The sequence below is a fragment of the Mesocricetus auratus genome, unplaced genomic scaffold, assembly GCF_017639785.1.
Source record: "Mesocricetus auratus isolate SY011 unplaced genomic scaffold, BCM_Maur_2.0 Super-Scaffold_100676, whole genome shotgun sequence".
NCBI lineage: Eukaryota > Metazoa > Chordata > Mammalia > Rodentia > Cricetidae > Mesocricetus > Mesocricetus auratus.
The window spans coordinates 88,419,089-88,445,978 of NW_024429266.1; the positions used below are offsets into that span (position 1 = coordinate 88,419,089).

The 26,890-nt window shown below is 43.6% G+C and overlaps 1 protein-coding gene across 2 annotated transcripts in view; it reads right to left on the reverse strand.

Annotated features, from left to right (window-relative positions):
• Positions 1-1,950: 1,950 nt before the first annotated feature.
• The window catches only part of Srbd1 (S1 RNA binding domain 1), a 163,317-nt gene continuing 138,377 nt past the window's right edge, over positions 1,951-26,890 (reverse strand). For both annotated transcript variants that reach the window (XM_040737708.1, XM_040737709.1), the window contains exons 17-21: positions 21,957-22,063; positions 20,684-20,860; positions 18,584-18,736; positions 5,633-5,817; positions 1,951-2,782 (exon numbers count right to left, since the gene is read on the reverse strand). In XM_040737708.1, coding sequence (XP_040593642.1) covers positions 2,493-2,782; positions 5,633-5,817; positions 18,584-18,736; positions 20,684-20,860; positions 21,957-22,063 — 912 coding nt within the window. In that variant the 3' untranslated portion in view covers positions 1,951-2,492. The remainder of the gene's footprint in view (positions 2,783-5,632; positions 5,818-18,583; positions 18,737-20,683; positions 20,861-21,956; positions 22,064-26,890) is intronic.

Consider the following 26,890-nt stretch of genomic DNA (forward strand, 5'->3'; position numbering starts at 1 on the left):
ATTAGCCATAGATCCCGGTGGTGGTAGCACACACCTTTAAACTCAGAACTCAAGAGACAATCAGATAGATCTCTGTGAGTTCAAGGTCACCCCTACATGAAATTGATCCAGTCCTAAAGAGAAACAGAGTTTACACAAAGGTGATCTCAGCACCTTTGTATAAAAGGAACAAAAATCAGTCTTTTACCACTTTGAGGAGAGCATAGCAGTCTGAGTGAATCTGAGGAGCAGTGAAATGGGGAGCAGTTTGAGGATGGCCCCTTTGGTCTGAGGTAGTGGTAAGAGCTAGTGGCTGGCTGCTTTGCCATGAGGCCTATATCCTGGAATTGTGAGGCAAGTAAGCCTCTACCTAACCCAGCATGTTCACTTGGATATACGCTATTTTGATCACATTCCTTCCCCATTCACCCACAAAAAAACAAACAAAATACCCATATAACAACAGACCTCCCCAATCTGAGAAAACAAAGTAAAACCACATCAAAAAACTATCGAATTGTAACCAAATAAAAGCTCTCACACACAAACAAAACAAAAATAATGACTAAAACCCTGCAGAGCCCATTGTCCACTATACGTTGGTCAGTTACTCCTGAGCATGAGGCCTGTCCTGGAGTGGTCGACAGACTCAGTGTCTTTCTACTGGAGGAAACCGACTTTCCTTCTTCTAGCAGGTATAAGTGACAGTTCAGTTGTTACTGTGTCCCTATCTTAAACCACCCCCTGTGAGCTGGATTCTATTTGAACTGATTCAGGAATTTTCCTGACTTCTGTATCAAACTCCTATTTTTACACATTATTTCTTTTTTCCCTAGAAATACACAGAAACTCTCTTGGGTCCGTTTCACCTTCTAGCCATTATACTGTTTCACCCCCACCTCTACAGCCAAACTCTGCAAAAGAACTGGTTATGGCCATTGTCTCAGTAGGAGCTGCACTGATGATGGAGATATGGACGTCTTCTCCTAGGATGGGCTGTGTAGAGTTTCCACCACCACCTCTGAGATAAAAAGGGCAGTGGACATGCTCACTGCGATGTCCTCTAGGACAACGAGCACTCATCCCCTTCATGCTCATGAAGGCTTAGCTGTCAAGGGCTCAGAGCTGCCCTGGCTCCTCCAACCAAAGTGCCCAGGAGTAGGAGAAGCTTCCCGAGAGCACTCTGGGAGCTCACCACACTGTGAACCAGAGAACTGACTGAAAATGATAACATTACCTTCCAGTGCCAGCTGAGGACCAGCAAGCAGCAGAAAAAGCACACCAGGAGCGCAAGTCAGGCAGACAGGACTTCAAAGACACCGAGGTATGCTACTTAGAAAGCTGAGTGTTTGAGAATAGCTCTGCTACCAGGCAGAACCATCACGAGATACACTACCTCCCGACGACTACCACTGGCTGACTGTATTTTCCCAAACTGGGCATCCCGAGAACAAGAGAAACATTGCTGACAAGACTGCAAAGATAATGGGTGCTTACTTACAAATAAAGGATTATTTGCCCAAGACAAATGCACAGGGCTGGCCACACCTTGGTACTCATCCTTCACACTTTACCCAGGGAAACGGTCAGGTCCTTGTTCACACAAGTACTCTACTGGGCAAACCATGGCAGCAGCAGTTCTCAGGGTGGACTCCACTTACCGCATTTGACCCTGAACCATCATGTAACACTTACTTCTCCACTGAACAACAAGGGAGCTGGGGCACTTACTTTACCACGCCTGGGACACCTCACCTGATGCATGTTTAGTCTTTTTGAAGGCCATTTTTATCCTGATTCGAAGTTTATTACTGATGGTTAAGAAAGAATATGCCCCCTGTGATAAGCTAAGTTAATTAATTTTTGAAATTTTCAGAAGCTTCCCTCTTCCACAGAGGTACAGTTCCACAAATTACATCTTTAATTCAGTACGGTATCTAGTATTCAATCAATGAACACAGCACACCGAAGTCACCAGCCAGTCATTTATTGCAGGGGCCAATACACATGTTCTTCTGAGGAACATATTGAATCATTCACTTGATGGTCACAAACATGATAATCTCTTTTACTGGTATATTTTCACTAGGTTTGGTAAGGAAAAATAAAAATTATTAAAAAATTATGAATTATGTGCAAAAGTTCTAATTTAACAACTAATAAAATGGCAGGACTAAGGACTGCTAGTGCTAATGTGTCAACCAACACCATGCATTTCAAATAAAGAAGACAACACACCCAGGCACGAGACAGCAGATGCCAGCAGGGCGAAATAAAGCCGCCTGCTACAGACAGTGCAGTCAGTGAGGAATTACAAAAGGCAAGACAATTGCTGTCATATGACGTCATGTGACCACATCAGTGGTCTTTTTCAAAAGAAGTCAGGATGGTGCGACAACACTTCTACCTAGGACTCCCTCTCATCTGCTGTCTAGGTCCCATGAGCTTTGGCTTGTCCTTGTCAAACTGTAGAAATGAGGGGACATACTGGTGGTTTGGTCTTCAGTGGGAATTTACAGCACCCGAAGGAGGTCGAGAGAAATTCTAGACCGGGGGATGTCAATGTTGAGGACCTTCACTTCCACTCTTTCTCCAGGGCCCAGGCCCAGGCTCCTTCTCTTCTTTGTTTTAGACAGCTTTGCTTCTGTTATGTTTCGTATGGGAATCAGTCCAGACTTCCCCACTCCTATATCCACGAAAACCCCAAACATGGTGGCATTCTCCACTTTGCCTGTAAGAACTGTCCCAACCTGCAGATCTTCCAGACACACTATGCTTCTCTTGAAGTCAGGTTTATCAAAATCTACGAGGAAAGAGAGTAAACGTTAGTTTAACCAAGAAGTCACTATACTTGGCATTTGCTGTGTATTGATTAATACAGATGCCCAGATCAGCATGGGCCTTTGAGGGAGAAACTGTTCACACAGGCATTTACTTCTCTCTGCAGCCTGTGTCACTGATGTGAACGTGAACACAGTCTGCAAGGCTGTGGACAGATGGTCTCACTTTTTTTCCTGCAAAGGACCATCAGATTGGACCTTTGCTCGGTGACCACACCAGACAATCACAAATGCTCAGAAAGGGAGAGCTCTGGAGACATGAGAGGTGGTGCTAGCTTTCAACTCCTGGATTCTTAAATTGTTTCAAGGTGGTGAAATTCCCACTAGCTCTTGGACAAATGTGGGTGAAATCAAATGTTCTCTCTACTTCTTCCCACAAACTGTGAATCCAAGAATTCTTTCTATTTCAAACACATTTATTTAATCAGGAGGTACGGGCTTTTGATTGCCTGTGGCTCAGAAATCCACATCAGCCGGAGCGAGACTCCTCTCTTCCTCTAGTTCAGCTGATTGAATGTTTACTGCCTTCTAGCGTTACCTTGTAGTCAGGTGCTCTGCTGGATGCTAGATACAGAGACGAGACACCCAGGTCCCCATTTCACGGTCTCCCCCCCCCCCCCCCGCCCCTGCCCATCCCACTATACGCATTTCTGTTTGCCAACACCAGCCCTTAAGAAGTGAGCACAACTTGGGGCAACCATGGGTCCAGAGAAAATAAAACAAAGGCTTTGTGAGGAGAAGAGATGAAGAATCCAAATGGGGCTTGTGAGCTATCCACGGCCTGCGTTTGCTTCCACAGGCCCAGCCCCTTCCCATGGACCACTAAATGCTGACTCTCAGGACAAAGAACACATTCTAGCTGGGCTCTCCTTCTCTGAGTCCTCACCCTCCCTTCACCCAGTCCACTTCCGCTTCCTCCAAAGCTATCGGCTTTACTCTGATAACTGCTCACTTATCCTTTGCTTTTGTATTAACAACTGCTCACCTTTGTTTTCCTCCCTTGGTCCAACCACCTCAAGATCAGGATTTTTTAGGATAAGTTCCCCCACTGCTACTAAACAAGACAAAACCCTGTAAACCCCAAACCTCACTGTCCTCATTAAATACACTGATGTGAGAAGTAACTATGGAATTTTACCTGACAATTCCAAAGCAAGAAACCTCTGGTAATTTGACCCACACAGGGAGAGGGTTACTCAAAGCCAAGTGAAACTCAGGTGCCCAGGGTTGCGGCAAGGATGGACCCCAGGTCCACGAGGCAGGTTTTCATGCTGGGAAACTCTCTCCCACTCTTTTCCTTGCAAGAAGTCCAGCTGCTGCCAAGTCCCATGGGGCTCTGATCAGCAGCTCAGCTTAATTTTGCATGAAAACCAGAGTTGAGAACCACTCAACATGTTCCCCAAGACAGCCTGGGCCACTGAGAAACCAAAAGTCCTCCATGCACTATGCAAATTTTAACAATTTGAGAGCCAAGGCAACACATACAGTCAGGTTACTGTCACAAACTTGTTCCTAAGTAAGGAAACTAACTTGCAAGGATAGCTTCAATAAAAGGAATTGATTATGTCACTGAAGAAAAAAAACCCTGAAATCTGATGAGTATAAAGGAAAGAATGAGGCAATTAAGACAGGAAATACTTTTGAGAAAATGGAGAAAAGAGATGGAATACAAATACTATAACACGGAAATGCCCAAAATACTGTCTATCTCCCTCTTCCAAAGTATGACTCATCTGCATCTCCCCCTTGGGAATGTGTTCAATAGTAAAATGATAGTTCTCAAATACCTTGAAAATAGTGACTTAACCAGGGCAAAGATTAGCTGCAAAGTTTGCTTAAAGAGACCTATTTGAAACTGTACTTGTCACACTGCAAAGCCCAGGTCCATCTGTGTTCTGCCCAACAAGAGGCCAATTAAGGAAGGGCCTCTGCTTAGTTAGGTTAAGTGGGTGTATGCCTTTGTTTTGAGTCCCTACTGTAACTGAGATAATGAAGCAATCAACACCATGACAGAAAAACCAAGATGGACAGGAAAAGCCAGTACAGGCCACCTGTAGCGAAATTGTCTTTGTCAACCATCCAGGTAGTGTTTAGGCATGCCACCAATCTCACCCTGCGTGAGAGACACTGAGCTTAGTGTTCCTACAAGGGGAAGCCATTGAATCCACATGAAGACAAGCAGGCTTCTTGGCAAGTTTATCTGTGGGAACAGTCACTTTACATGAAGGACAACTGGAAGGCTTTGGTACCCACTGGTCTTATTCAGTGTTTTATTTTCTCCAGCTGCAATTCTGTCTCAAGGGGCCATTGCTCTCAACAACTATGGCTATTATACTCCCTTCACCCTCTACCTGCACAGAAAGCAGGAGCACTCTACATGAGAAAGTCGATCAACATGGAGGTATCATCCTATTTCTTCACTGTGCTAGGTGACATGGAATCCAGAGACCAGGAGGGCCGTTATTTTAGGAAGAAGATTCACTTTTGGGGGTGGATGGAAAGCTTTCCCTTCCGGCACTTCAGAGATAAGAGAGTTTATAGGACAGTCAGGGAGAGCAAGTCTCCACGCACAGTGATGCGTCTATCCTGGTGCACTGCAAATCAACATCGAGTGGGCAAGGAGTCAGAGCCCCGCCTCTATTGACTCCAGGTACCAATGCTAGTGACCGCCACAGACACACGCTGACCCTCAGCTCTCTCATGCATAGGGTGACAGAATCTATCTACTTCAGGCATTCATTCGGCTGCTGTAAGGGTCAAAGGCGGTGACGCGAGCCACACTCAGGCATGGGCTACAGCTCATGTTAACTTACCTGTTCGGAAGTCAAAGCTTTCAGGCTGACTCAGACCATCGATGATGACCTGTAAGGTGTGGGTGGTTGTCTCTAACCTTTCTGCAGTTTTCTCTATGCCTTCTTTCCCGAGAGATGAATTTATCTTGTGTTGCATTTCAGGCTTTCCAATCTCATGCAGTGTCCCTCCGATGAATGACAAAAACCTTCAGTGGGGAGAAAAGCCCAACGTTTATCACTAATATTACTTTTTATATTTCCTTGCACAGGTCATTTTCAGATTCTCTTACACCACTCGGTCTCTACGGAGAGTAGACGGTATGTCCTATGTTGTAGTAAGTGACTTAGCTGAGGGGTATGTGGGCAGGCTCGGAGGAGGCGTGTTTAAGCTCTAGTGCTATTTTTCAAGTGCCTGTCCACGGTTGGGCCAGGGACATTTTATAGTTTAGCGTCACATGCATATTTTCTGGATAAGGCTATCTACATTTACCTCATGTTTCCTACAATTTTCAGTTAGGAAAACATTAGAATTTAGATTGACAGTCAAATACAATGTATTGGTGATACCACAATCTAGTATGGCATGCATGTATCAGGTATTTCCGATTTTCACAAACACTCCTCACGTTCCACATCCTTGCTGCATGTGTACATCTACATGATGGGAAGCTGACCTGCCAGACTGTCAGTTTCAAGGACACAGATGCCACTGAGCCACACATAATTGAAATCACCTAAAAGCATGGAGTATTCAACAGGAAAATAGCAGAGGGCAGCTGGGTGGCTGCCTGCTCAGTAGTAGCATATGAAAACAGCATGTGTAAGAGAACCTGGACTCACCCCACAGCAACAGTATGGGGGCGTGTGAAAGAAAAAGTGATTTGTTTTTCAAAAGGAAAAATCCCTCAAAGATACAATCTAAAGTTGAATATTCTTTATACACTTTATATACCACATAGCTATAATGTTTGCCATTGCCTTGCTTGCACATATGCTACCCAATTGCTGAGCTGCAGGAAAACCATAATAACACAAAACAAAAAATGAAGGTTAGATGCAGTTCCCTCCAGTTTTATGTGAGTTCAGGGTCATGGCTCCCTTTCTTGATGTTCCTTGGCTGGGCATTTTTCTCCATCATTAAGCTCCATTTCCTATGATTAATGGCACTTTAAAAATGTCAACACAGTAATGAGACAGATAGTGATACTAGTGCCCTCGAATTCCTTCCTCTAAGAATGCCTCTGGAATACAGGAAGGGAAAAGGAAACTGCTGGAGGTGGTCTCTGGACCTGCCTCCCGTGGCAGGCACTGCACGGGGCAGAGGGGTTGCCTGTTCCGATTCTGTGTTTGCCTTGTGCTCTTCCTTGATACTCTGGTGCTGATCCCCTCATATCTGCTGGGGAAAGGCCTCTCACCTCCCACTTAACTAGGGTGTCTCTTGAGTTCAGATGCACAACCCTTCTACATTTCTAGAGCCCTATTGTTTATTTTAAAAGATCATCTAGCATCCAACAAGTCTCTTGAGGGTATATTTTAGTTAGCAGTCTAATATGAAGACAAAGAGTGACACTTCTTTGGGCAGGAGTACCATCCGGAGGCCAGGGAGATTCACCTCTTCAGCCTATGACTATGGCGTCCCCAGCAGGTGGAGAGGCAGCCTGTGTGGTGTTGACTGATGGACAGCAGCACCATGGGCTGGTGACAGGGCCCAGACGCTGGAGCTCAGACTGATAGGGCAGCTGTGACACCTGCTCCTTCGTTGGACAGCTCTTTTGGGTACTCACTAATATGGCTTTCCTGGGGTGCAACTGGTTACTGCTATGGCAGAAAACTTCCCGAAGCACCCACCCTGCAGGCCACTTGGAGTATTAAGATGTACTGTATATGCATATGCACAGGCACACATACGATGGAGAGGCGGTGACTGCTACAAAATCTCATCCTTATAAAAAGTCTGTGAAGAAGAGAATCGGTTGTTTAACCTGGGAGTGTAGTTCATATATCTCGTCACCCTCACAGAAGCCCGAGGGCAGTAGTCACTGAAATCAATAACAAAGCATCACGTTGCTTCCTGCTAATGCTCTGTATTGATCAACTCTATTTTTAAACAATGAAGGAACGAAGTGAAGTAGTTCTTGCATTTTGAACACTTTGTTAAAGTTGCCCAGGTCACAGAAAAAGCCAGCAAAAAGGAGGGAAACTGGGAGAACAGGAACTGTTGTATTTGGTAAGATAAAACACAACGTGTTGGGTAATATCTCACCAGCACAATTTAATGGAAGATCACTTCTAAACATTAGGCAGTTAACACCAAGTAAATCCCACTGAGAACTTAGCTTCTAAACGGACAGTTCTCACAAGTCAATGAGTTATTACAGCCATCGTCTTGCTTTCTCTACTGTCTCTGGAAGGCCTTTTCCATTTGCTAAGGACTGCTGTTGGAGCTGCTGTTTTTATTTAATATGTAATTTCATCCATCTTACTTAAAGTAAGAAAGTAGCATAAATGCAACAAATAAGCACATCATGTTCTTTTAGCACACATCTGCATGGAGTTAAAACACAGACCTTGCAGCAGAGAGCACGCTTACCCTTCAGACACAAAGCTACACTGCTGATGTTTTCTACAGAAGCTTGCAACAAAGGCCAGGCCTTCCTCCACAAAGAGAAAAGAAGTCTTTGTGAGATTTTTCCCTCAAAGAGGAAGAAATGCTTCAGATTCACAAGACTCCACAGATGGCCATCCAGATTCCCGTAATCATTTTCAGCACAGGGAGTTAGAAGCCAAGGGGCTTGTTACACAGAGCAACGTGACACCCTGCGGAGCTCACAAGAACCTCGGTGATATAACACCATCTCTCTCTCTCTCTCTCTTACACACACACACACACACACACACACACACACACACACACACACACACACACACACACACACGGGGAGGGAGGGAGCGCGGAGGGGGAGGGCACTCGAGCCATGCTACCATAGTAAAGTCCAAAGACTTTTATCCAATCATTTTACAGGGATTTCGTCAACAAGCAAAAAATGAAATGCAAGAGTGCAGCCATTTTGGAATGAAAGGAAACGTGGGGGGGGGAGTAAGTCGCAACTGGTAATGCATGGAGAAACTCGATGACACGGCTTTTAGAGTGGGGTTGTGTGTTAAATGGTGGGGCACTGACTCAAAGTCCAGCGATGGTTTGCTACTCTAGAGACTCCAGATATATAGTTTCAAATCTATCAGTGTAAAGGGGCCAGAAGAAACTTGAACTCAGTGTGCCACTGCCTAGTCAAGCTGCTGTACCAGGTGCACTGTGCACAATGAGTTCAGTATGGCTTGATGGAGACGGTGCCAACGTGGCTATATCAGATTATCTTGTGAACACCATCAGGTGACAGCCATGGGGACTGCATTCTCATCACTAAGAATCCTTCACATTTCTCCTGGGCTAAAACAAGGCACAGACCTGGGCCAGAATCCTTCAAAATCTGTGCTGGTACAAACTCCGAAGCAAGTGACGATCCGAGGAAAGCGCATTTATGGAAGGTCCCGGAGTTGCCAGCAGCTCCACGGAAGCTAACAGAGTCATAATGGAAATGGTATTTCAGTGGCTTTTCTTAGCATTTGATCAGCCACACAAAGAGCAGAGAACTCTCCATAAGAATGTACGGCTGACAAGGTTTTAAAATATGGTAGAGATAAGTATCCTGAAAAATAGACTTGCTGTGAAGACTCCCACACTCTGCCTTGGGAGCGCAGTATTAAATGGTATGCACAATCTGGACCAGAGAGGGGTCCCTGTAGGGTCTTTTGTGGTGACATTTCCAAAGTCTTCAGACTGTTTCCTGCATCAGGGAGCAGCAGCAAGTCACTGAAAATGGAGAAACTCCTGCCAGGGATTGAGGAATAACTGCGGGGCTTTTTGTGAGCACCTGCTCTCCCTCCTGCGGATGGACGAGACACTTCCTGGTGTCTAAGGGAAGGTTAGACAATGCGCAGAAGCGGAACTACTGTATGTCACAGTCACAGTCACTGCAGGGAGAAGCCGTTCCCTTGCAGCTGTTTCAGTAAAACTTTACATGCCTCTGCACTTCAGCACAGGGAATTAACTTCACTTAAAAACAAGTGCCAGTTAATTGTCTTTACAGCCTTCTAGAAGTTCAAGCATGAGGATGACCATCCATTTAGAGCCAGCTGAAGATGACACTCTCAGTTTAACCAAAGCATCTAAGATTGGTGAAGCAATGACCAGTGTCATAAAAGGCACTGATTCCTCAACATCCAAACAACTTACTGTGAGCCACATACTGTGTAAGCATCACAGTTTAACTTAAACCTCTACACACAATTTTAAAGAAACTGGCGCATCCTTCCACAAAGTGAGCTCAATGGGGGGGAGGGGATGAGGGCAGGGTGGCAGCATCTTGTTTGCCCCACCTCCTTCAAATATACAGTCCTATCTCAAGTGATGCGGATCTGCTAAATTCAAAGCCTTGTGAAAAGATGTTGAGGTCAATTAAAAATACACTGGAAAAGCATGCTCAGCTTTGTTCAGCAAACATTTATTTCATGTGCACAGATAGTACATTACGGAAACAGAGCCTTGGCCTTGAATAAGCTTCCAGAGGACTCGGGCAAGAGGAGGCCAGTTGGGACAGTTTCCGTCCTGCTTGTCCTCTCCAAGGCGGGACTTCACGTTCAGATGGGCACATACTTTCAAAGCACTCGATAAAACATGCATTTCACTCTCTGGAAAATCTCACTGCAGATGGAGCTTTGCAGATAAGACAATCAAAGCCCTGAGAGAAAGTGACCAGTGCAAAGAGCTGAAGCCACACGGTTGGAGCTCAAGTAAGTTACAGTCCTCCACATCTTCACGAATACTTCGACCCCTTGACTTTTGAGGAGCTTCAATGCAGACAGAAGATTCAGATTGCAGATAAAATTTGGCACCCAGAACTACTGCCTGGGAGCAATTTATTATTATTTTTTAAACTAAATTTGAAAGAAAGAAACTTTGGCTCTTTTTGAGTTATTGAGTAAGGGTTGAACAAAATTAAGTTAGTGGTTTCAAAGGCTGCAGTCTCTATATAGTTCAAAAACACTGTTTAGAATTAATATAATTTAATTTACTGCCTGTAAAGCCATAATGTGGATTAGTGCCTGTGACTATTTGAAAGAGAAGGGTAAATAAAGCAACAGTATTCAGAAGCATACAGGGGCCGACGGGAGGAAAAGCTGAAGCAGACCACTCTAGTGTCGCTTGGAGCAAGCCCAAGTGACAGGGAAAAACTAAGAGACAGATTCGTACCACAGGGCCAACAGTTAGTAACGTTACTTTCCAGAAACTAGCAGAAGAAGCTTATTAACATTGGCCATTTGAGTAAATCTCCGGCTGCCCGCTCAACGGCTAGGGACACCGCTACAGTGAGGAAGGGAGGTGGCAGCAGCTCAGTTATGATGACACAGAATTAGAAGGCAGGCTGAGACTCCAACCCACAGCTAGACTGGGAGCAGGAAGCTGAGGGAACAGGAGACAGAATCAATACCTGAGTGTCAGGCTCCGGATTGAGGGGTCTAAACTTGAGCAAGAGAGGACAAGGAGAAGGAGGAACAAATACTTGTATAATTCCACCGCTGGCCTGCAGCTCCCTCTTTGTTTTTCTCCAGTGGGAGTAGCAGGCTGTTCTACATATACACAGCAGAGAAACTGGCCTTCTCCCCAGTGCCGGGAGCTGGTATTGATATGAATTAACAATGCTGCATGTGCAAATTACATCCAGATCATAGAGCAGAACAAGAGCTGCCCCCACACCCTGAAGCTCGTGTGACTTCTCCATGCTTTTTCAATAGCACAGCTGACAGCACCTTCATGATGACAGCAAAAGTTAACAGTGGCCATTGCGGTCACTACCATGTTCCAGGAGCTAAGTATATGACACGCATTAACTTATATAGTTGCTACTCTCTAATTTAACAGACAAGAAAACTAGGGCCAGGAATCTGAGGTCCAACAGCCAGGATCTGGACAGGGAGTCTGAGGCTCTTTACTTCTAGGGCCCTCCACTACTCTGTCAGGAGCTTAATGTGGGCTGTGTGCTGGAACAATGTGTACTATATTTCTAGGAGTGCCATGGCCTGGCCGTCCATTTCTTCAACAGGCAGGTTCTCTTTCATCATCCCCCTTTTGTGATGGCACTTTAGGTACGCTGAGTATAACTTCCTGGGAACTACAGTGAGATATTTAGATTAAGTAAATGGTTATCTATTATTGGCTAATCTTCACAGTCTGCTTTCTCTGGGGACCCACTGTTTCCATCTTTCCGAGGCTGGGATTACAGGCTGGCCATTATACCCCATGTAGCACTTACTTGGTTCTGCATATCCAAACTCTAGTCCTCACGTTTGTGTGTCAAGCACTTTACACTCTGAGCTATGGCCCCACACCACCTATTTGCTTCACACACACACACACACACACACACACACACACACACACACACACACACACACACACACACACACACACACACCCCTTAAACTCCCTGCACTACATACAGCTGCTTGTCAGTTAGAAGCTTAGAAGCTTTGCTCCTAGCTGGTCACAACTTAGTATAAGGTCCCAAAACCTCTATAGACAGCTCTGAAAGAGCAGCTCAGGAAGCACAGAGGACCTTCACTAAGGGTATTCAGTACTGGGGTTGTGCCATCTGCGCCACGTAAGACAGGGCCTCCAAGAATTTCCTCAGCTGTTCTACTGCTAGCCCACAGGTGCTTGTCAGGATCCTTCTACTCACTGCATCAGATGGAGTTATTCTAGTTTGGGTCTTAAAAACCTACTACAGACAGGTGGTGGTGCACACCTTTAATCCCAGCACTTGGGAGGCAGAGGCAGGCGGATGTCAGTGAGTCTGAGGTCAGCTTGGTTCCAGGATAGCCAGGGCTGTTAAACAGAGAAACTTTGACTTGAAAAACAGTTAAACAAACAAACTAACTACAACTTCTCAACGAATCAAAAGTCAGAACTGCTTGATTTTTGCACATAAGTTCCTTCCATTCCTATGGAAGCAGGGTGCCATGCTTGTGATTATACTTAACCTAGACCTAAATGTTAAATTCACACTTGTTGATACTCTCAAAATATACTTTGCTGCACAGATTGTAAGAGACAGAAACAGGCAGATCTGCAGTAATAAGGCAACTTTCCCAGCTCCAGGACTTGAGTACTGAGCTGGCAGAAACTACTCTTTGTGTAGTGTGCTCACCTGGCACATGACAACGGCACCACACACCTTCCTCCTGCTACACTGGCTCTTCTGGAAACCAATCTCCCGAAGTTCTCCCTAATGGCCCCAATGGAAACAGCATACACTTTATCAAAATGAGTGCTGAGTGAGTCTTGACATGAAATTTCCTGGCATTTCTCAAGTTAAATTGAGAGCACGGGCGCGTTGGGGCTTAACTATCGGCTGTGAATTGGATTCTGAACCCAGCCTTCTCTGGGCCAGTGCCAGGTCTCATGTGATGCAGAGGGCTCAGCAGAACCTGCAGCCAGAGCTCCGTCCTCTCCTAACCAGAGAAGGGAAATCAGATATGTGTGTAGCTCCGAGACCAACCAAAATGGTAGGACAAAGGGAGAAGGGGCATGGAGGAGGCGGGGACCCTACCCACGCTTTCGCTGGGTCTGCTTCCACTCACAATGCAGCAGCAATTTTACTTACAGCTACAGTATCCAACACAAATGAAACTACACACACGTGGGTTTGTAAGGATTTCTCCACAACAAGAAATGCAGAAAGAAATGGCCTGTGACTTTCCTAGGCTTATTCGGTCTGTAAACTCTGAGACGGCGCTGGAAGCAGACACAATGCTCTGTGGAGATGCATGGGATGCTGTTTGGAGGGCTGACACCTTTTTGGCACACTGGGCTTCTCAAAGAGGTACTTAGTTGGCATGTAGATGAGGCAGGAGAGGCGGGAGAGGATGAGCCAGTGTGTTTTAGCAACAGCTCTGCTTGTACCTTGATCTCAGCAGTTTTAGACTACAGAATCAATTGTTGGAACAAAGCTAAAATTACGCCTTATTCTGTGAAAGGTCATTCGTATGGCTTCCTTTCCTCGGTGATCTCTAAAAGTGCGCTTTCACTCTCCATTCTGCCATTTATCCCTTCACACTGCTGGGTCAGTCTTTGGTGGGTGCTTTGGGTACAGGGGTAAGCCGGGTTCCAATAGTCTCTAGCTACCTGGAGCTCACAGCCTCCAATAACCAACCTTTAATTGAATTGCTACCAGCCTAACAAATCTCATGCAACTTTTCAGATGCATTTCTATGTTAAAGGTTCAAGAACAATTATAGAGGGTTAGAACTTTAACTACGCTATTACACTGTGGGATTTTTTTGTTTGTTTTTTGCCATCCAAGTCTATTATGAATATGTAAGAAAAAGTGGAGAAAAATACAATCAGAAGAAGGTGCTTAATGACAAAATTTAAATCTAATTCATTTTTTTCTTGATTTTATGCAAAAGGAGTCTTTTTTAAAGACCTCTAAGATCAGTTCAATATCTGTTTTTAAAGACTTATTTTTCTTGCTTTTTATCTATGTATATGAATGTGTGTCTTTATGTGTGCGTGTATGTGCATTGCATGTTGCTCACCGAGGCCAAGAGATCCCTGAGAACTGGAGTTACAGGTGGTTGTAGCCACCTGATGTGGGTGCTGGGAACTGAGAGTTCTCCGGAAGAGAACTTAATTACTGAGCCATCTCTCCAGCCCCTACCTTTTTTTTTTTTTTTTTAATGATTCCAGCATTTACCAGATGAATTTTGTTGGTGATGAGTTTATTCATCATTTGGGGTGTGTAGCATACTGCAACAGGGTGTGTAGAACAGAAACATGAATAGAGATGATTGATGTTCTCAAGAAGTCCACCACTGAAGGGGCACATAGCACTCTTAGATGCTGGACTGCAGGCCGGTAGTTAGCAAGTGGCTGCTATTTGGAGTTCACAGGTATCTTTAACAGGACTTATAAGAGCTGGCTCACGAGACAATGTCCAAGCCTTTGACCTGAGAAGCTGAAAGGATGACCAGAAACTATCTGATATGAAGAAGGCTGTGGCTGGAGCAAGAGTTCAGCAAAGATCCAGCTTTCAACTTTAAACATGCTGGACTGGAGCTGCCGAGGAGGCAGCTGGATGCCGTGTGAGCTGTAGAAGAGTGGTTTAAAATATGAGCAGGTTTAGGAGCCAGGCACAGTGATGGTCTCAAAGTCTTGGGAGTGAAGAGGTCATGGGGCAGTGATCACTCTGTATCTTTTCTACATCTCCCTTCTGCATCTCCTCCACAAGTGTCCCTGGTGTCCCTATTGTTCTCGTCACCCATAACTTATTACTGTATTTCATGTAATCTGTCAGTGACACTTATGGCTCCATTCTCAAAACCCACAGAGAATGTGCACATGGCTCAGCACGGCTCCTATGGTCTGGGTGTCAGCATTATCTCTTGACTTGGACACTGCACTTTGTCTGTCTGGTCTCCATGTTTCTTCCACTGTCCTTACAGTCCATACCTAACATAGCAGCCTTTTCATTGGGATTATGCTCCAGCTTTTAACCTAGCTACTGTTCTTACTAAATATTAAGACCCATTCCTTCTGATAGACTCAAGTTGATGGTGTCAAATACAGCAAGTGGTTTAAGGATGGTTTTGATAAGCAGGTCACTGGGTAAGAAAGTAATTTATTTTTTATTTAAAAATTATTTTTCATTTTATATACCCTAGTTCCCCCCTCCCCTTCTCCCATCCCCTGCCACCCACTCTAAGAATATAATTTCAAGAGAGGAATGAATAAGGTAGAAAACAAAAATGAGAGGAAGAGAAGAGTAAGAATTAGAGGTAGATACTTCTAAGACACTCGGCAATGAAAGGCAGGCACAATGGGTAGCTCTTAGCTGTCCATAGGAGCCACTGGGTCAAAGCATTAAGAAGTCTGAGCTAAATCAGTAAGCAAGGTGGAGGAGACAAGAGGTATAGGGGCAGTCCTAGAACTTCATAGCAGTAAAACACGTTATTCATCTAGCTGTTACTTCCTCACTTTCTTTAGAGGTAGGGCAGTCAGACCACTACAATAGCCAGGGCTAAGAGTCTTCAGCAGTGGCATGGAAGGAGTGAAGGTGGAAACAGAATCCCGAAGCAGAGCTGCTAGGAAAAGAGAGGGCAGAATGAATAAAGAGAGGGTCCAACTAGAAGAGAGTGTGGGGTAGCTTGAAGTGCTTCCGTGAGGAAGGACTGACGTCATCCTGTGAGTGGGAAACGACCTGGAAACAAGTTAAAGGGAAACAGAAGACAGTGTCCTTAAAGGGCTGACAGAATGTTGGTTTTCAGGTTCTAGGTTCACCTCTATCTTCTAGGGTGTGAGTTCTTCCACAATGTTTCATTAAATGCCATCAGTCCTCACACTTTCTGAAAAACCCCTTTTGCTTAGGTTCCTCTAGCTTCTTCTCTTAGCAAGGAAGAAAGCAAATAAATGTGGGCACTAATGGCTTGCTTATTTTACTTATTCTAAAGTACAAGGCAAAGAAGCTCTTTTTCCTGCAACATCCAGGAAACACATCTTGAGCAGACAGTATAAAACTCCCCCTGCTCTTGAGAACACCTATTTCATGCAGACCCCTCAATAAAACAAATAGGCAGAGCTTCACTTAGGAGACGGGGGATGTCTTCTTGAGAGGTAGGACAGATGCTATTAGCCAAGGATACAAGACAACCCAAGGCAGATACTCCCAATACTCACTTATGCTAAGGGGTCACCTTACTTTCTGTGAACACCACCCACTGTCTTTCAGAGAACACTTTTAAAAGACACGACCACATTGATAGCATTCAAATCTGGCTCCAGTTTTAAAAGTACAATCCAGTTAACAGCCTAGGCTTTGAGTGATGGTACATCCATCTTAAATCTTGGTTCTCCTAAGCTAAGTTATGTCAGGCAATTTGCTTTCTCCCTCTGAGACTTGGCCAGCCTGAAATGGGAACAGCAACAGCACCAATTTCCTGGGGTTGTTGTGAGGTATACACACCCTGGTCCATCTAAAATGCCTGGTAATGAGGAAGCAGTCAATGAATGTTTGTTCTCACTGGTCTATCAATAACTCCTTAAATTAGCTTTAACTACATTCTCTACTCTCCAACCTATTAAACACCATGTTCCTCTTTTTGTTCCCCCATCTACATGAACCTAAAAGACAACTGTGTGTGGAAATGAGCTCTCCTTGCCCCAGAGTTTAAATTCTGTCTTGTTTTAGTGTGTTCCTTTATAGGTACAATAAATACCTCTACTCATCTTTATGTTCTCCAGGCCCTACCACATTCCAGGAGGTGAATAAAGCCACACCAACAAAACCCATGGAGTAAATATTGGAACCATAAGTAATATGAAAAATTAAGGAAACACCAGGCTTCCCTGAGATGAGGGTATTAAAAGAAGAGCCATCTTACATAATAGGAAGAAAAACACTGATTCATATTCATTAAACATTCCCATTTCCAAGCTCATTGAGAGTGTTACAATTACAAGGTGTGGTGTTGTTGGAGAAGATGTGGCCTTATCGGAGGAAGTGTGTCACTGCGGGGGCGGGTTTTGAGGCCTCCTTTGCTCAAGCTACACTAACTGTGACACTCAGTTCACATCCTGCTGCCTTTGGATCAAGATGTGGAATTCTTAGCCTCTTCTCTAGCACTGTGTCTGCCTGCATGCAACCATGCCCACCATCATAACAGACTAAACCTCTGAACTGCAAGTCTCCCCAGTTAAATGTTTTCCATCATAAGAATTATTACGTTATGCACAGAGATTAGTGAAAAGTACACTGAAGTCTGCAATGTTCTTATTTCAGTACCTAAATAAGCTCATGGGTAAACAGATAGACAGATATGGATGGACACACAGAAAAGCAGGTGCACTGGTATGCTGATATCTAGATGCACCAGAGAAGAATTCTCTGCATGTGTCAATGAGTCTCACAATCAAACACAGGGAGGACAGACTGCAGTGGCATTGGTGGACAAGCTTCACGTCTGCTTTTCTCAGTTAGTCCTGAATCTTTATAACAGCAAACATTGTTGAAGGAAACAAGCCAATGGCATTTACCACAGTGAGCAAATACAAGTGACTTCAAAGCGCTCTATAAATCCCATATTTTAGAATGAAAGTTAAAGCAAACGGGTCCTAAATCCACTACTGTATTACTCAGTCAGAACCTTAGGAATTTTTGGTTATGTATCAAGTCATGGGCTTTGAACTGAGAGTTTTAAAGATAATTAAACATGCAATGGAAAGTTGTTTTGGGGTCAGTACAATGGGTCAGTGAGTGAGTCTTGCTGTCCAGCCTGGTGACTGTTCTGGCCTCAGGACTCACATGGTAGAAGGGGAGAGAGCTGATTGATTCTTCTTGCCAGTTATTCTCCAATCTCACTCCCCACATGTACATACAAATAAATAAACATAACAAAACATTTTAAAGTCATTTCCTTTAATCACTTTATATCAAGCTTCTCTTGTATTAAAATAATCTCAGCATTGCTCTCTGTTAATGTGTCCCCACGAAAAGTACATTAGACTCTAACAATCCAACAGATGTTAATTTTGTGGGAAAGCTGGCTGTCTATAATTTTAAAAAAGGCTTTGTCTTTCTAATAGCTCAAGTTAACACCAGGTACCAGTCAATTGAGTCATGCTAATTTCCTAAATAGAGAATGCCATGCAATTACCAGTCCACTGACTTCTCCCTAGAACCAGGACTTATTGGTCTGACACGGCTCCACAAGAACAATAAAATAATGTGGCTAACTCAGCAATGAGGAACTTCTGAAAACTGCTGTCATGTTAAGCATGGCCACTATGCCCACCCAAAGGCCACGCTGTACGGAACTCACTGTGCACATGCAGAGTTCTGGAGCTGGCCCCTGGCTCACCTGACTGCTATGTCGTAGGATTCCGGATGGATGCAAGTCTGGTCCAGGGGGTTTGGTGTGAGGGTGACATCTGCTTTGCTCTTCTTTTTGCCCAGCTTCTCACTGGTGAGAGAGGCAGCTCCCTGGCTCTGGCCTGAAGAGTCAAAAGGCTGACTACGGTAGTCAGGAAAAATCATGAGGAAAACAGGAAGTGGGGCAGAAAAGTAAAGAAACACGAATTAAACACACACTTAGTCCTCTGCTATGCAAACCACATACACAGCAACCATTCACTTCACAGACACTGCCACACTTGACTTAAAATACTATCAATACAATTTTCTGTTATGATTCAGTCCCTGCAACTGGCATTCTAGGGGAAATGAAGAAACAAATAAAATCATCACCATCACAGTAAGATGGCAAAGATGGTTTCTCAGAGCTGAGGACAATCAAGTTCCCAACAGAACCTACTGAATGCAGAATGAGACCACGAAGACAGAGTCACCCCTGGCACATCAACAGGACACTTCAGTATATCTATCTATTTGAGAAAAGACAATGGCTCCCAAGAGTAAAATCAAACATATCATTTAAAGATAGGGCGAGCCTCCCTGGGTGTGGATGGTCTCTTCTTTCTGGACTGCCAGCTCACAAAAAAATGACACGGAGACAGTAATAATTATGAAAGCTCAGCCTTAACTTAGGCATGTTCCTAACTAGTTCTAATAACCTAAATTGATCCATACCTTTTAAAGGGTTGGTTACTTTACTCTGTACTGACCGTCCTGCTTCCACAGCATCTAGCTCGCAACCCCCCTTTTCTTCTTCCCCGGGTTCTCTCTCTGCAGAACTCCCAGCCATACCTCCTGCCTAGCTTTGGCCATTTGGCTTTTTATTGCCCCAATCACAGCAGTGCATCTTCATGCAGTGTGTAACACCTGGGCTTTAGTGTGGTGTGGGGACTGGAACTTGGGTCTCCGTACTTGTTCTGCAGCACTGACTGAGCTGCCCCATCAGGCCCAGCTTCTGGGTTTTGCCATCTGCTCGGGAAGAAGTCCTACCGTCCTGTTCTGCTCGAGCCCCCATGCCTTTTGCTGTCGATTTACAGTTGCCCTCTTTACACAGAACTCTATGAGCTACCTGGAATTTACTTCATGCATCAACTCTCTGGGTTACATTTTTCTGTGATTTTATAGATCTATCTTCTACCAGTATATGAAATGTCACCTCATCATAAGCTAAATTCCAATTATGATATAGTGGATTTGAGGTTTTACTCTGTTTCACTTATCAAAATCCAACTGTTTCACTATTGCACTCACAACTGGGCTTTGCATTCTACCATCATATGGGGCTAATGTTAGTTTAACCTATTCCAGAATGAAACTGTTTCTGCATGAGCTTTACTACAATGTTGTGAAGAGAAAGAAGTATGCCTCAATGAACCAGGAATTCCCAAAGGAGCAGATGCATAAAGGCTATTCCTTCATGTCTATAAAACGCCTCTAAGTTTATTCAATTTCTTTGCTTCTGGGCAACTTGGACTAAAAGGGAAGGATTCAATTCAGCCTACACAACTGGTGACTGGTGGTCAATGTGAAGCCAGCAGTGCAATGTGGAGAGATCAAGTCTCTACTATTCCTTCTCCTGCCATGTTGCTGTCATGCGGTGAGCCTTGTTTCTGAACACATCAACCCTGGCCCTGCCACGAGACTTCTCACACTCGACGCTTGCTCTGATCCCTGCACAGCTGGCTCCTTCATTTCACTCAAAAACTTACTTTAAATAATTTTCTGATACATAATACACCCAAAGCAGCTGCTTGACTCCTGAGGACAATGCCAAATCCCTTCATTTTTACAGCACTTATTTACCATCTGAAACTACTTCTTCTACTGGCTGGCTTATTGTCCTTTCCAAGCATTAAAATATGACTGCATGAGAATAGGCAAATTTCTGCCTTACTGACTGTATTCCCAGCCTAGCACAGAACATACTCAACCCCTATGGGGTAGTGAACGGACAGTGGGCATCTAGAACTTAGCTGCCAGCAGGGGGGGTAACAAGAACAACAGAAAAAGCTGGCAACACCATCAGAGCTGTGGGCTTTCCAGTCACCTGCAGAAGGTGCGGACGTAGTCCTGGTTGATTCTGATGAAGCCAGCACACTGCTGGAAGGACTTTGGACCGAGTCCCTTTACCTTCTTCAGCTGTTCTCGGTTGATGAAAGGCCCATTTTTCTCTCGCCACTCAATGATATTTTTGGCTCTGTTGGCATTAAGTCCTGAAATATGCCTAAAAAGTAAAAAGGTAACATAAAACAATAGAAATAAAGTAAGAAAAAAGAAAGATCTCACCTAAAAAGATAGTGGTGCAAGTCACCTGCACCGTAACATCAACTGCAATTGCACACCGCCACATGTCTACATTTATCAAAGAAGGGCAGGAGACGATGCAAAGCAGTGACAAGCCAGTTGCTACTCATGATACCAGCAGAACAGAGGCAGCAACAGAGAGAGCATCTGCTTCTCCACATGGCTCACAATCTCTGCATTTCCTGACCCAGGGAAAGTGCATCCATCTCTGCTCAGTTTAGAGAAGGGCTTTGGTTAGCAGTCCTTACTAGACTCTTCCAGTCTGCTGGGTCCACTGATGTATAAAATTGAGCTACAGGGAGGGCTTCCCTGTGAATGGCATGGTTGGCATAAAGGCATGAAAACTGTATCAATAAGTAGTTTGTTTGGTTTTCATTAAAAGATTACTATTACAGAGAACCCTAATTCTACTGTGCAGTTCCAAGCATGGAATTATGACTCACATGGCTTTGGTAGGAAGGTGGTCTCTTAGAACGTAAAGGGTATTTTCCACTAACATAGTTTTGGTGAGAAGTGTCTAGATCCAGGAACTTCTTGGAGCACCAGCAGACCTGCACACCCAGAGCAAGAGTGTGAAGCAAATTAAGGAAAAGGAAAGAAAGAGGAATTCTTCTATAACTGCCATGAGAACAGTCAGTCAGTGTTGACAGGTGACATGTGTCATACCTTGGACCTTCAGAAGCCCTCACCTTTTGGTTACCTTCAGCTTTGACAGGTGCATGCAAGAGTCTAGGCTAGTGAAAGGCATCTATTCTGCAGCTGGGGACAATGGCACTTTTCCACACTAACCTTATTGAAGTTCTATCAGCAGCACTGATGCAATCAGTGGTTACCATGAACTATTTCAGATGCGCACTATTAAATATAATAATGTGAACTTTTGCAATTCTTTCTTTAAATGACACCTTCCTCTCTGGGTATTCTACAGGAACATATAAACCTATAGATTTTCTGTTTGACAACTTTATATACACACACCCCCTTCTCTTAGTTAGCAAGTGAAACTCTTGTCTCACCGTAACAAAACCTCAGAACAGATGTTGATGTCCACTCCCACAAAGCTGACACATTCTTCCACAACGCTGTCCAGGGTTGCCTTGAGTAAAGTCTGGGACACATCATGCTGAAAAGACAAAGATGAAGTGGCAATCAAAACGAAGCCATGCCACTCGCAGACTGTTTTATTTCTGCCCATATTTATTGATAGTTGACTAACACACACCATGGGAAATCCCTTTATTCCTCTTAAGCACACTGTTAACAGATGTAACTGAGCTGAAATTAAGGGATCTGTTTCCATTCTAAACCATGCATACACGTTCATATACTACACAGGAAACAGGGAAAAAACCTGATAGACTGAAGGTGTATCTTAGGTAATGATATTCTTGTAGATGCCAGCTTTAAAACTTCAAAATTTAAAAACAAACAAAAACATTTTATAGTATTCCAACCATAAATATTGAAATAAAACTGGTGGCAAATACCAAATAATGGTAAAGGTGCAGACCAGAGTGCTTGAAGCATTATCATCAAAAGTGAATTTTATATCAAATATATAAAGCAAGGCATTTTTTATGGGGGGCTTAATTTTGTGCCATTAAAATGTCACTTTACATAAAACTTAATCAGACATCTATATAATGCAAAAAGTGCATTGCCAGCCATTATAAATTAAACTACAAAGGAATAAAAGAATTAACAAACTCCCTAGGAACTGACCCTAGAAGAAACCGAACACCTGAGAAGACCTATCAGGAGATTCAAACTCTAATTCCTCCAATAAAAAGACCTTGTGTTCAGGTGCTTCATTGTTGAATGTGACTAAACATTTCCAAGAATAATTACTGTCAATACTTCTCAAAATCTCCTAAATTAGAGAAGGGCAGCTTCTACCTCATCCTACAAGGTCATTACTAACTTAACACCAAAGCTAGACAAAGACACCGCAGGAAAATGCCTTATGAAAATGGGTGCACACAATGCTAGTAAACCAAATCCTATGAGTATAATGGCAGCAGCTTACTAGGAACCCTTCTTGTGTAAGGGGTGGGAGCCATTCTGCAAAAGGTGCAGCTATTGGTTAATGCAATGTAGTATCATTAGATATACATTTCTGAGTCCTTATCTGTTGCAGCTCTGTCCTTTTCAATAAGTAAAGGTGTACTTCCCTGCAATTGTGGTAGTGACTAGGAATAAACAAAAAATAAGGTATTTTTAACTTTAAAAACTCCTACTTCGCACCATGGCACACACATAATGCACTCAATAAGAATGAACTCAAGAACCAGATACACTCGTTTTAAAATTGCAAACAATCTATGGCATTTTAACTTTTATAGCATTAGTGTAGAATGTTAGCTTCAGAGCAGAATGTCCCCACCATCTTGATCAGGGCACTGAAGCTGGAGCACTTCTTGCTCTTACCCTCCCAGCTGATATAATAATTCTCTGGGTTCTTAGTTGCCTTTGGAGGGCATGTGGGAGTTTAGTGGGGGTCCTATCTATGCAGTTATGGGGACGCTGTCACCCATGTTTAGGTGACGACTGTCAGGGATGCACTGTCTGGGCATCAGGCAAGCTCCTGTGAGTGGGCCTAAGTAAAGAAACTCACTGGTTCACTGCACTCATCATGGGTGGAATCATTGCTTTGGTCTGTCGCTAGTGCCCTATCTGGGTGAATAAACATTTGTCTCTCCAGAAAAGTTCACAAAAGCAAGAAGAACTTCTTCATAATCTTCCACCAGATACCCCAGTGCATTTTCCAAATAGCAAACATTACCACACACATTCACAAAACAACTATTGAAAGCAGGAAATTTATTGACACAACAAAATTATCTAATGCACAGCCTGTATTCAAGTTTTCTGATGTATTCTAATCATTTTTGTAGACAATTGTTTTACTCATCCAGAATTCAATTTGGGATCATAAACTAAATTTAGTTGCCTCATCTTTACATACTTTGCTAGTGATGGCTTCTAGTGATCCCTGAACTCTACTATTCATGCATTTCTGTAAGTTTCTATTGAGTATTGGGCACACTAATGACTCTTAGGCAGACCAATTACTATTAATGTTACTTCACCAGGTACAATGAGTGTGAATCTAACAAGCGAATGAACAAAGCTTGAGTGTACCATGTAGCTTCACAGCATTGCCCTCACTTACGTAAGACTGGAAAAAGCTCACCAACAGCCCACCCACATTAAATCTTTCCTAGTATTTTTGTGTTTTGCTACTAAATATACATTGCAATGCTGTTAGTCGCTTTTACACTACATGCTGGTAAATACCTGATACAAACAGCTTAGAGGAGTATATGTTTCAGCTCATGGTTTCCAGGGTGGTGGGGAGGTCATAACAGGGCAAAGCAGTTTATATCATAGCAATTGGGAAGCAAAGAGAGATGGAAAGGGACCCAGGACAACATACAACAGCGGTGACACCCCTGTGTTCCCTGCCCCACAACCTCATCCTTGTAGTTGTGTCTACACTACTCTTATGACAGAGGATGAAGCCTTCACTACACGTGCCTTTTGCCATCTATTTCATACACAAACCACAGCAGGTGGTGGAGTTATTAGACTATTTTCAGGACATGTTTTAAAAATCAGAGTTCTTTGTACAGAGTGACAGATACACAGTCTCAAACAAACAGGTAACATGACCACAGTACAAAATACATTACCTCTGATGGGTCCAAAGGAACGAAAAACAATAGTCTAAGCCAACCATGCTAGTCCTATTCCACATATTTAATGATGCTAAATGAAATGTGAGGGTAAATCTGCCAGGGGCTTAGAATGAGATGCAGGAATACAGACCATTAGGAGCTTTGCAACCTGTGACGGGACAACCTTGAGAGAATCCACCTCACTGAGGATGGTATACACAGAAAGACGGGAGCTCCAGAGTGAACCAGCTCTGGACTCTCTCCTTTGGGTTTATGGCAACGATATTTCCTTACTGCTTAGGAGAGAATAATAGACTTCCTTACTGTTGAAGCCACTTTGAGCTGAGTCACTAACATTTTTCTAACAAAAATCCTTATCTAGAGGCTCAAAGTCTAGCAAGAAAGACAGAGACAATGAAAACAAGAAGCATACTACCTTTGACCTTTGACAGTCCGGTGTTACTTAAGGCAATGTGACATCATCTCACTGAATTTTCACAACAATGGACAGGACGCTTCTATGATTTCCTTCACATAGTATGTTCACAATAAGACTATATTCTAAGGAAATGGCGATACAAATTAAGGTTGAGTGTGTTGTTTGTATGTGAACATGTGTATTCACACATGCAATCTAAGAGTCTACTACCCACAGGGGACTCAGACAAATACATGATAGAGCTACACAGTGACGTATTATGAGACTAAAAACAAACAAACAAAAAATCAATCAACCAACCAAATGAAAACCAGAGTAGTCCAACTACTTCTCCAAAATACCATCCACAAAAACCATCCACAGTAACCCTGAGGTAAAACATCACCCTAGCATCTCCTTAGGTAAGAATCTGCACAAGCACTACTGGCTACGCTCGCCAGGGTTAGCATCCTCTTCCACACTGTGCCCCTTCATTGGCTGAAGCAGAGGTGTTTGCCCTGCTCTCTCCCAGGCTCTGTGCTCACAGAGCTGTAGGTGCTGACAGCACTGCAAGTGATGTGTGTGCAGTGTCTCTCAGAACTCTGCTGAGGCTTGCTGAAAGCCAGGGTGTGACACACAGTGCTATCTACACTCACTGGTCCAAGACGCGAGGCCTGCTCAGGACTGACTGCTAATAATCCCCAAGGACTCGTGCCAGGAAAAATGGGCCATTCTATTTTCAGAGAGAAGTTACCCAACTCTGCATTTTTTTTGGCAAGTTATATGAATTGTATAAACAGACGCCTTCAAATTCAAGGACATACTTTTTGGGCCATTATATTTTTTACATAAACTTTATGAGATTTTAAAAGAGGATTATAAATGGTCATTTATGCTAGTCAGCTTTTTCGAAGTCAGAATCCACATTTTTATTATTACTTTACCACAAACTTCTGAAGAATTACTCATCAGACTGCTTGTTTTATTCTCCTCTGAAAGCATCAAAACTATCTCACAATTTTTCTTTTTTAAAGCCCTTCCGGATGCAATACTGGAGACTCAGCCTATAAAGCAACAAAATTTCACTTTACATATTTCACACTAAATTTCAATTTTATTCCCTTGTCGTTCTCTGGAACAGTATTCTTTTAGAGTCTTTGTTTTATCATCAGTCAGGTCCTTTTCCTGCCCTTAAACATGACCCAAATATAAAGTACAGCTGGAAACTAACATGCAAAAGAAGACAATGAAACAACAATACTGTACAAGGAAGTCTACCCCATTTTAAACAAGGCAAGTTTTCCCCCTGATTTTCTCATCTCTGCTCTGATTGACACATGGCAGTTTTAGAGTCATCGGGGGAGTGTGTGAGTGACCCATAAAGGAAAGAAGTGACAGGAGAATGGGAACCATTTGAGAAAACAGAAGAGAACACAATGGCTTTTATGAGGTCCTGTGAAAGAGGACAGAGGTCTCAGAGCCACTGCGTTCTAGCTTTCTCCCATCACAGAGAATTGCTTTTGCAACGAGACAACTGATTTTGCAGAACAACATGGACAAGAGTTCCTCCTAAACACATTCCTTAAGACACACCCACTCCACTCCACAAAGCAGTTCTGGGTTTACATGAGTAGACTGCTGGGTGAACACCTCACTGTGCTTATGGGGCCCCGGGATTAAGAGGGCAAAGGGCACTGGTCTTTCAGCACCAGAGGGATTTTCAGGATCTGGAAACAGACTGAAATATGGCCGGTGGTTAGGAGAGGAAAAAACAACACAGAAGGAAGTCCCTGCAAATCCTCCTGGTGAAGCATGGGAAGGGATGCTGGCAACTATTGATGTGCCGTAAGCACGC